The sequence below is a fragment of the Doryrhamphus excisus genome, linkage group LG12, assembly GCF_037039965.1.
Source record: "Doryrhamphus excisus strain RoL-2023G ecotype Guam linkage group LG12, RoL_Dexc_Guam_v1.1, whole genome shotgun sequence".
NCBI classification, from domain to species: Eukaryota; Metazoa; Chordata; class Actinopteri; order Syngnathiformes; family Syngnathidae; genus Doryrhamphus; species Doryrhamphus excisus.
Window position 1 is genome coordinate 2,357,928 of NC_136368.1, and position 10,759 is coordinate 2,368,686.

General features: G+C 44.1%; 2 protein-coding genes across 2 annotated transcripts; one reads left to right on the forward strand and one right to left on the reverse strand.

Moving 5' to 3' along the window:
- Positions 1 to 184: 184 nt before the first annotated feature.
- LOC131135706 (ATP synthase F(1) complex catalytic subunit beta, mitochondrial-like) lies at positions 185 to 4,835 on the forward strand. The gene is made up of 10 exons (XM_058081932.2): positions 185 to 368; positions 785 to 958; positions 1,050 to 1,224; positions 1,939 to 2,060; positions 2,154 to 2,338; positions 2,789 to 2,947; positions 3,882 to 4,004; positions 4,071 to 4,283; positions 4,355 to 4,556; positions 4,626 to 4,835. Exons 1-10 carry the CDS (start codon positions 263 to 265, stop codon positions 4,721 to 4,723), a joined length of 1,557 nt encoding a protein of 518 aa, XP_057937915.1. The 5' UTR covers positions 185 to 262; the 3' UTR covers positions 4,724 to 4,835.
- LOC131135737 (coiled-coil domain-containing protein 89) lies at positions 3,341 to 9,602 on the reverse strand. The gene is made up of 7 exons (XM_058081993.2): positions 9,343 to 9,602; positions 7,885 to 8,357; positions 7,678 to 7,808; positions 6,534 to 6,670; positions 6,388 to 6,464; positions 5,060 to 5,159; positions 3,341 to 4,979 (listed from the first exon to the last, which is right to left on the reverse strand). The coding sequence occupies exons 1-7, from the start codon at positions 9,439 to 9,441 to the stop codon at positions 4,893 to 4,895; spliced, it is 1,104 nt and encodes a 367-aa protein (XP_057937976.2). The 5' UTR covers positions 9,442 to 9,602; the 3' UTR covers positions 3,341 to 4,892.
- Between the last annotated feature and the right edge of the window lie 1,157 nt (positions 9,603 to 10,759).

The window sequence follows — 10,759 nt, forward strand, 5'->3', positions numbered from 1 at the left end:
TTAACTTCGACACTTCCGGTCCTTTCCCTCCTTTTTTAACCTCACCTGAGCCACAGGAATGACAGCAGCATATAGGAGTCTCTCTCTCACCGGAAGCGAAGCGGTCCAGTCTTGTAGGTTGGTTCTTACCGCCACCTTGTGGCCGGAGTGGCCATGCACACAGGACACACTGCGCATGCTCAGGAGTGTCTCCCCGTGAGTCGAATCTGTCCTCTAGCGGCGTCACTGTCCTTCAGCCATCTTAATGCAATAACTAAAAACAATGCTGGGCGCTGTGGGACGCGGCTGTAGTGGTGCTCTGCAGGTTTTTAAGCCTGTTAGCAATTCATTCAAGACTTTAAGCGGTAGACATGTAAGCCTAAATTCGGGTAAGTTGATGTTTTTCTACCGCGGTGGAATGTCATTGCTAAATGTCCTGTGGACAGGCCTCTACTTAGTTACTAACTTATACTGGGATTTTTATTTGGCGTGAAACACATGAATTATAATAGCCAACATTCGTCTTAACGATGGATAAGGACATTTGGTGACGTTATTGCATGTCTGCCTCAATGACCTTTCATTACAAAGTTGTCATTCTTAATGATTGATTGCCTGGGACACTTGTCCAATTTAAATCATGTAAACCGTGTCATTAATTAGGCCTTGGAGGCCAACCAAAAGTTAGTATCACTATATATATATTGCAATATTGTTTTTGTGCAGGTATAATTTGTGACAATTCATCCAAAATACAAGCATGCCACATGGTTGAAATAAAAAGGTTTGATGCCATCCTTTTCAGGGCGGGGTTATGCGAGCCCAGCTGCTCAAGCAGCCTTGGCCAACGGTCGCATCGTGGCTGTGATCGGTGCCGTGGTGGATGTCCAGTTTGACGAAGGCCTCCCCCCCATCCTCAATGCACTGGAGGTGGCAGGCCGTGAGAGCCGGCTGGTTCTTGAGGTGGCCCAGCATCTGGGTCTGAGGCTTTCCAACATGACACTTGAAACAAATGAAACAAATCCCCAAATTCCAAGTTCCTTTTTAATCCGTCCTGTGTGCTTCCTTAGGTGAGAACACTGTCAGGACAATCGCCATGGACGGCACCGAGGGTTTGGTCCGTGGCCAGAAGGTTCTTGACACTGGGGCTCCAATCAGAATCCCTGTAGGTCCTGAGACTTTGGGCAGGATCATGAACGTCATCGGAGAACCCATTGATGAACGCGGTCCGATTAGCACCAAACAGTATGTTTTCAAAAAAAACAGGAAAAAGTTTTTCTTTTGTTTGTGGCCTGGCCATCTCTGTGTGGAGTTTGCATGTTCTCCCCGTGTATGCGTGGGTTTTCTCCGGGTACTCCGGTTTCCTCCCACATTCCAAAAACATGCTAGGTTAATTAGCTAGAAAATTAATTGCCGCTAACCACTCGGCCCAAAATATTGTAATATTCATTCATTCATTTTCTACCACTTTTTCCTCACGAGGGTCGCGGGGGTGCTGGAGCCTATCCCGGCTGTCTTTGGGCGAGAGGCGGGGTCCACCCTGGACTGGTAGCCAGCCAATCACAGGACACATATAGACAAACAACCATTCACACTCACATTCATACCTATGGACAATTTGGAGTGGCTAATTAACCTAGCATGTTTTTGGAATGTGGGAGGAAACCGGAGTACCCGGAGAAAACCCACGCATGCACGGGGAGAACATGCAAATTCCACACAGAGATGGCCCAGGGTGGGGAAAGACAAAATAAGAAGCCAAAAAGTTACCACTTCCACACAAAACAGGAGGAGAACTCATATATGAAAGGAAATTTACAAAGAGGAAGATTAAATACTTGGGTGATACTTCACAAAACATGAGAAAGTAATCAGTGCAGGTCAACACAATAATGTAGTAGTTGTAGTTGTACTATTATTAGTATTTTTAAAATGAAACTTTTTGCTTGCTTGTTTCAGGACTGCACCGATCCACGCTGAAGCTCCCGAGTTCACAGACATGAGTGTGGAGCAGGAGATCTTAGTCACTGGGATCAAAGTTGTAGATCTGCTGGCTCCCTACGCTAAGGGTGGAAAGATTGGTCAGTAGCTCATTTCACCTCCAGGACGTTCTTCAGAAGGCGTTGGAGGAGCAGCAGCAGCATCTCATGGTTGTTTCTACTGTTCCCCATCAGGTTTGTTTGGAGGCGCCGGTGTGGGCAAGACTGTGCTGATCATGGAGCTGATCAACAACGTGGCCAAGGCTCACGGGGGCTACTCTGTGTTTGCGGGAGTGGGAGAACGCACCCGCGAGGGCAACGACTTGTACCATGAAATGATTGAGTCTGGTGTTATTAACCTGAAAGACACTACCTCAAAGGTAACGCCCATCATGCTAGCGTACACTTGCGCATTCTCTCCCAATACAAGAACTCAATCAATACTGCATTTTAATACTTACAATGGATACATAAATATTACAACATTACTAATAGCTACCAGGAGAACCACAGTAAAGAGCGAAGGGAGTTGCCTGCCGTGGTCCGGCAAGGTGCACTGTATTCAAACACATGCCCAGAGCAGCCGGTGTGACACCATAGATATATCTAGCATTCACTAGCAAGATCTCAAGCAAGATCCTTCATGGAGCATTTGATCCAACGTCATTCCTCTTAAAGTGAATGTTTGTTTACAAGTGAGCAGCAGGTCGTTAATGTCACAGGCAGGAGAAAAAATGAGTATAATTGCCGATATTTGCCAGATAATTATCATGCACCCATAAAGTGAAGTGCTGTCTTCTCAGATTGTCATGTGTGTGTGTTGTACGTAGGTGGCGCTGGTGTACGGTCAGATGAACGAGCCTCCGGGCGCTCGTGCCAGAGTCGCTCTCACCGGCTTGACTGTTGCTGAATATTTCCGCGACCAAGAGGGACAGGATGTGCTTCTGTTCATTGACAACATCTTTCGGTTTACCCAGGCCGGATCAGAGGTATGAAACACTAAACGTACATGTACAGCCGACAATTCAGCTTTTTCATCAAATATTTGCTTTAGTACTACAGTCGTGTTTCACTACTTAGCACTTAGAATGTTGCTCCCTCACTCATCACTTTTTAAAAACATTTATTAGTTCATAAAAATAGTTAATAGTCGCTGTTTCGTGTTTTCGATGGCCTCTTAGTGAAAAATGTAATCAAATTGTGTCTTTTTTTTGCTGCATTTTCAAGCAGAAAATGTCTAAATGACGTAAAACACAAATACAGTTTAAGTCATTAAGACCAGCATTCAACTTGTGAATGTAGTATCCTACATCGGGCACTAGGTGTCAGTAATTGTTGGTGAGACAAGCACTGGTGAGACTTGATCCCTGCAACAACAGGCTTTTATTGCAGCTTTAGATGATCTCACAACGGACACAATAACGATAACACAGGCGACTAAAACTCAACTCTGAACCCCTAACATCACTTCCTGTTTGCTACCCATTCTACTCCCCTACAAGGACTTAAATGGCTTATGTTCTGATTATATCTGCTGTATTAGGTAATATAAATGTAAAGGTGACTATGGGGGTGTTATTATATGTCTACAGGGCTCTAATAAAGTTTTCTATGTCATAACTACAGAAATATTCCCTTAGTAAAGAAGTAATGCTACTTCACGAAAATGTACTTAACCCAGGTAGGCGTGGAACCTGTGATTGGCTGGCCACCAGTCCAGGGTGTACCTAAGACAACTGGGATAGGCTCCAGCACCCCCGTGACCCTTGTTGAGGATAAGCGGTAGAAAATGAATGAGTGAATGAATAATAATAAGCAGCAAGTGACAAATTCTATTATCTTTACAGTTCAAAATGTGTAAACTTGTGTGCCCTGTGATTGGCTGGCAAATGAATGAATGAATTTGTCGGACTGTCTTGTCAGGTGTCTGCGCTGTTGGGTCGTATCCCGTCTGCTGTGGGGTACCAGCCCACCCTGGCCACCGACATGGGTACCATGCAGGAACGAATTACAACCACCAAGAAGGGTTCCATCACCTCGGTACAGGTAAGGAGTGAGTGGGTGGCAGTGACATGGAGGCTTCCCCGGACTGATGAAATGTTTGTGCTGAAGGCCATCTACGTGCCCGCCGACGACTTGACCGACCCTGCTCCTGCCACCACCTTTGCTCACTTGGATGCCACCACCGTGCTGTCCCGTGCCATCGCCGAGCTCGGCATCTACCCCGCCGTGGACCCCCTCGACTCCACGTCCCGCATCATGGACCCCAACATTGTCGGTGCCGAGCACTACGACGTCGCTCGAGGTGTACAGAAGATCCTCCAGGCAAGACTTGTCACGTCAGCTTTTTAAGAGCGAGTCAGAACCTGCTCTAACGACTCGCATCGTCGTTTCAGGACTACAAATCCTTGCAGGACATCATTGCTATTCTGGGTATGGATGAACTATCTGAAGAAGACAAGCTAACCGTAGCCCGTGCTCGCAAGATCCAGCGTTTCCTGTCCCAGCCGTTCCAGGTGGCTGAAGTCTTCACAGGCCACATGGGGAAGCTGGTACCTCTGAAGGAAACCATCAAAGGCTTCCAGAACATCCTTGGAGGTAGTGCTTCACCTTCACTGGAATACTCACAGAATTTTCCTGGTAAAATGTATTTTCCCTCCTGTCCAGGTGAATATGATGCCTTACCTGAGCAGGCTTTCTACATGGTGGGTCCCATTGAAGAAGTGGTCCAAAAGGCAGAGAAACTAGCAGAGGAACACTCCTAAACGCTGACGTGTGGAAGGCTCCCGTAATTGTACAGTCTAATTGCTATTTGAGGAACTCGGGGTGTGTTTGTGTTGCTCTGGATGGAGATTAAAGAGGCTCATGGTTTGTGCAGGTTCTTTCTAATTTCAACCAATCGGTGAGATTGGAAGATTGATCAAATCTGCAGGTTTAGCTCCTCAAGTGTCGCAGTATCTTATTTAACTCCCTTTCCTTATGAAGGAGACCACTGCTGTGTTCTTTGAAGGCTTCAAAATCCTGCAAAATATTCATGTCAATGTTCAATTGCTATTGAACTTCTTGTTTACATTTTTTTTTTTAGCATAACAAAAACAAACCTTATTGAGCATCTCGTGCTTAGTCCTGGCTTCTTCAAGAGCCACCTTAAGAAATTTCACTCTCTTATCTGCGTTCACTGTGTCCGCTTCGTGTTTAAACCTGACATGAGAAACAAATAGTGGCTTTATACAATTTGTCCACTCAACAGCACACGTACAGTACAGGTGGTCCTCAGGTTACAAACAAGGTTTGCTCCGCTTTCTTTCTTTACATTATAAAGATATAAAAGCAGCTAAAAAAGAATGCACCTCATGGGACGCACCTATTGCATAGGGTTGTGAACAATAATCGGATATCAGATATCTGCTTTAAGAAGCAAGAGATGTGGTTGCGGCAATAGAGGCCTCCTGAATCCGCCATAAATCCTTTTGATGAATGGTGTTTTTTTTTAATGGTAATGGTTTGAACATGCATCAGATTACAATTGAATGCATCCCATAATCAGTTCCCAGTTCCACATGTCCAAAAGGAGTAGGAAGAAGCAAAGCTTATTAAATCCTACCCCTCCATCTGGTACTTTTACAATTAGTAACTGTTACATTTGGGCGGCGCAGAAGACGAGTGGTTAGCGCGCAGACCTCACAGCTAGGAGACCAGGGTTCAATTCCACCCTCGGCCATCTCTGTGTGGAGTTTGCATGTTCTCCCCTGTAGGGTTTTCTCCGGGTACTCCGGTTTCCTCCCACATTCCAAAAACATGCTAGGTTAATTGGCCACTCCAAATTGTCCATAGGTATGAATGTGAGTGTGAATGGTTGTTTGTCTATATGTGCCCTGTGATTGGCTGGCCAACCAGTCCTCTCGCCCGAAGAAAGCTGGGGTAGGCTCCAGCACCCCCGCGACCCTCGTGAGGAAAAAGCCGTAGAAAATGAATGAATGAACTGTTACATTTGTTCACTTCCTGCTTTCTGAATATAGTTTTTGTTTTGTTTATGAGGTGATATGAGCATCCAATGACATAATGGGTACCATAGTGTCAATATAGTGATATATATAGCACATCATGGCTTTTTAACGTAGTCCTAGCATAGAAGTGTTTCAAATGTACTTCTTCCCTGAGATCATATTTCTCCTCTCTTGTAGAGAAGTATTGGATGACATTTTTAGCTAATTGGTTATTTTTAGCCTTATGCATTATTTTAGCTGTTTGAAGATGAACTATATCAGCAAGTTGAAGTATTTGTGATTTTAGAAATAAGGAGTTAGTATGTTCTCTGTAGGCGGCATTATGAATTATCCTTAATTTTTAATTCATTTACAGGAGTGTTTAACTCCAAAACGCTGTAACCCAAGGAGCGCCTGTATTTAGAAATGGAATCACATTTTACTTTTCCTCTGCTCGTGTCCGGGCTTTCTTTTGCTCCTTATATTGCAACTCCAGACGTCTGAGTTCCTCATGCTTCTCCTGTGGTTACACACATGGGTTGGTGTGAAACGGTGGCTACAGATACACTGCTCCTCGTCACCAACGTACCTGGATGATGTTCTCTCTTTCCACAGAGAGACGCAGAAGTTTGTCTCGCTCTTTGGTGAGGCCGATGATGCTTTTGCTCATGGTGCTTTCCTTCAAAGTGTTCTGCTCCTCCGCTTTATGAAGCTTCAGCTTTAAGTCTGGTGAAAAAGACAATGGCGTACCTCAATGCTGGGTGGAACATCTGGCAAAACTTGGGACTCCTACTGCCCTTACCCTAGTGATGATAAGCAACATAGAAAACGGATGGATATTAGCACGCCTCCACTGTGCTAAGATATTTTAGACACACGCACTACATGGTGGCGCTCTTAGTAACTGTAACTGTAAACCCGCTGTTACTTTAGGGTGTTTATTTCATCCACAATCCTTATGTAAGACCTGAACACACCTGTCTTTCTCTTTTCTGTGAAAAAAAAAGAGGTTGGCTAATTAATGCACGTAATGGCTCACAATTTTTAAGTGCACTTTTCCCTAAAAGCATTCTCAGCAAAACCCATCCATCCATTTTCTACCGCTTATCCTCACAAGGGTCGCAGGGCTGCTGGAGCCTATCCCAGCTGACTACAAGAGAGAGGCAGAGTACACCCTGGACTGGTGGCCAGCCAATCACAGGGCACATATAGGCAAACAACCATTCACACTCACATGGACAATTTCGACTCCAAATTAATTAATTTTTTGGAATGTGGGAGGAAACCGGAGCACCCGGAGAAAACCCACGCATGCACGGGATGAGAACATGCAAACTCCACACAGAGATGGCCGAGGGTGGAATTGAACCCTGTTCTCCTAGCTGTGATGTCTGCACGCTAACCACTCGACCGCCGTGCCTATTGGCAATAATGTATAGGACAATTAAAAAAACCCACTTTTTAGTTTTTTATAAACATTTATGTTTCACTGAAAATGGATTTTCCTTATGTGTTGGAATTTTGTACATTCTTCGGGGGTCCTTGAACAGACCATAGTTGCTGCGAGACCCAAAAGTGCAACTTTATATATACATTTTTTTGAAAATGTTGATCAAAACTCAGGGGAGAATGTCAATGTCAAGCTCGCAAGGCGTGTGTCAAAATTTTTTCACATATTTTCACTCTAAAAATAACGTCAGTGTAAAACAGGGATCTCCCGTCCTGACATTTACCTTTGCACATCTGCTCTGCGGCTTCATGCTGCTGTTGAGACACGTGCAGTTGTTCAAGTAGCGACGCCACTCTGGTTTGATGCTCGCTTAATTGTACATGGGATGCCGTTTCCATCCCTGCAATTTTCTCCCTTTGAAAGAAAGTCATGATCATTTGGACTGCTTGGCACAACTACTGGTTGCTGTTAATCAGGTCAAACGTCTTACAGGTAGCCCTTCTCCTTGTTTGTAAACTTCTCTGTCAACATCTTGACTTCCTGTGTAAGTCGCTCAAGTGCCACCTCTTTATCGTGTAACTTCTGCGAGAAGAGCGAGTCGTTTTCCTTCTGCAGCTCCACGTTCACCAGCTTCAGCTGAGCATTCTGATGTTTGTACTCTTCCATGAACACGATGATGGCTCGACTATTGGCGTCTAAATCCATGAAGCGCTTTTCCACCACCTCCGCTCTCTCCCGTTTTTGCACTACTTCTTTCTGACAGATCTCAAGTTGCTTCTCAAGCTGCGTCTTGGCCTCCTGCAGGGTTTGAGCTTGGAGGAACAGCTCGTCTGATCTGTCCTTCAGCAGGCAGATCAGATTGGCTTGTTCTTTGACTCTGGACTGCAGCAGCAATGTGTCTGTTAGATCTTCCGCAGAGAGGGTATTGCATGCGTCCAGTGTCTTCTGGTTGATGTCCATTAGCTGGAGAGAAAAAGGCAAAACAAGGTGATAGTGGTAAGTGCACAGTGCGCCGCATATCCACACCAATCACAGTCCCATGAGAATTTCACCATACGTTTACTTCACGGTTACATGGCACTTGTGTTTAGGCTTGTCAAGATAGCACATTTTGCGGGTTGATAATTGTGCAATAAATTATCACAGGTGATCAATAATTTCTGCAATTTTTAGACCAATTTATCATTCAGATTATCATCCATCCATCTTTTCATCATTTCACAGAGAAAAGCACTGCCAGGTTTTCATAAGAAGATATACTGAGGCGATTTGTATTTGTTTACATGCTTGCCCGGGTATTTTAAGTTGAGGTGCTGTTTGTTTTTAATATTGCATTTTTATTATTCTAATTTAATATTTACCAGAATTTATTGCATGACGTGATTGTTGAAGCTACCTCACAAGTGTTATGTTATATGTTATTATAAAAGTATCGGATCGCGTATGATACTAGTAATTAAATTACTCGCACTTGGGGGCGGATAGGAACATTTTTCTGTAATACATTTAGTTATTAACTAGTGTAGTGCTTGGTTACCGGAACATAATTCATCCCGGAACGATCGATAGGGGAGTGGTTGCCACCCGGAGGGGTGGGCGCGAGGGACAGGGTTTTTTTCTGCTTCTTCCTGTTGTGATTGCGAGACGACGTTCAGGTCTCGCGAAGCAAAGAGTGAAAGTTAATGTTTGTGAAGCGAATAAAGTCTTCTCCAAAATTCGACACTCCGCCTCAGACTCCAGTTCTTCGGCGCTTCACTAGTTAATTTCGAATAACAGTTGCACCATTAATGTCGTGTAACCTGCTTTGCTTTGTCATTATGCGAGGGCATCTGGGTAAGTGAACGAGTTAACAGAGACCAACACCCGCGAGTCAGACTTCAGTAAAAAAAAAAAGTCAGGAGTTTTGAACAACTCGGTTAATACACGACCATATGAAAAAAAAACTTACGGCAACGTTGAGTGTCAGACCGGAGATGAGCAGTTTATCCTCGGACTTGGAGTACATTTTCCTTCTCACGATTTCGGACTTTTTCCGTTTTGTCGTCATTTTCTGGTCAAGATTTGAACGGGACGTGTGCTACTCTGAAACTAAACCTCCCTTTTCACTAGCTAAAAGTCGCTATCTTAACTCGATGTTTCTCTGTAAGTATGCTAGGTTCGTATAACTTTATACTAGCACACTTGTACCCTTGCACCCTGGTAGTGTGTACTAATCAGGTTTCCCAGGATGCAAGGACGCCTAGCAGACGTCATGACGTCACCGGCTCGTGCCAAAACTGTCCAGTTCTTTGTATGACGTCACCAGTCTGTATCAATACACGTTCATACCCGTATTTACTGTATATTTCTTACAAAAATACACTATGTGGTAACTCAGCACATATTATGCCTGTATTTTACAGAATCAGTGTTTTTATCATGTATGCTATTACCTGCTGGTTATGCTAGGTTACAATGCTCCACCAAATATACAACAGAGAGATGTACAGTGTCTTTTTTCCAAACCCATACCAATAACTACTTCTATCTACTTTTTAAATATATATTTAAATGTATATTTAACTGTTTCCCTACACCTGGAGGTAAGAAGGACTGGAAAAAATTAGGATTTGACCAACTGTACTTGATTAGTCCTAATCAAATATCACAGCATTACTGCTATAGCACATCACCACTACCAGGAGAACCAGAGTATAGCGCGGAGGGAGCCACTTGCTGTGGCCCAGCACGGGGCACAATATTCGGACACATGCTCAGAGCAGCCGGTATGCCGCTACAGCAGTCAGGAGAACCGGAGTATAGAGCAGGAGGAGCCACCTGGCGTAGCCCATCAATGTGAGCTCTATTCAGGCAACTGCCGGTGTGACGTCACGGAGGTCTCAGGCAAACTTTAGGACACAAAGGGGCGGTAATTGCTTTTTTTATCATTATAAATATTATATATATTTTTTATCTTTGTCAAAAGGCTTGGTTCTGCAAAAAGGTGACGTTTAAGTTTCCATATTGACATCTCCAATACATATCCATTCAATCATTATACAATATTTCTGCTTATTTACTCATTCATTCTAAACAGACAGCTAATGTTACTGAGACATGGCGAGTGGATCAAATCAACTTTTGCTTCTTCCTGCTCCTTTTCGGGCATGTCAAAGAAATCCCATTTTTTGTTTGGTAGAATTTGCTAACATGTATATGTTTCTGCAGTTTATGCCAAAGCACCCTGGAAGAAATCGCCAAGACCACACAACCAGTGATACGTTTGTGTTGCTTGGTTGCCATTGGTAACCATGGCCGGGCTGCAATTGGTTTTTCAGTCATGGCATCAAGTGGCATGCAGTATCAGCTTTTGGCCGCGTGGGGGC

What these genes read in the sequence shown, in the direction of transcription:
- LOC131135737 (XM_058081993.2), bottom strand. Translation starts at nt 9,441, where the DNA reads ATGACGACAAAACGGAAAAAGTCCGAAATCGTGAGAAGGAAAATGTAC. An exon ending in CGCAGAGCAGATGTGCAAAG is followed by an intron (nt 6,671 to 7,677) that starts GTAAATGTCAGG and finishes CTTTTTCACCAG; the next exon opens with ACTTAAAGCTGAAGCTTCAT. An exon ending in CGGACACGAGCAGAGGAAAA is followed by an intron (nt 5,160 to 6,387) that starts GTAAAATGTGAT and finishes TTCTCATGTCAG; the next exon opens with GTTTAAACACGAAGCGGACA.
- LOC131135706 (XM_058081932.2), top strand. Translation starts at nt 263, where the DNA reads ATGCTGGGCGCTGTGGGACGCGGCTGTAGTGGTGCTCTGCAGGTTTTT. An exon ending in CGCTAAGGGTGGAAAGATTG is followed by an intron (nt 2,061 to 2,153) that starts GTCAGTAGCTCA and finishes GTTCCCCATCAG; the next exon opens with GTTTGTTTGGAGGCGCCGGT. An exon ending in GTTCCATCACCTCGGTACAG is followed by an intron (nt 4,005 to 4,070) that starts GTAAGGAGTGAG and finishes TTTGTGCTGAAG; the next exon opens with GCCATCTACGTGCCCGCCGA.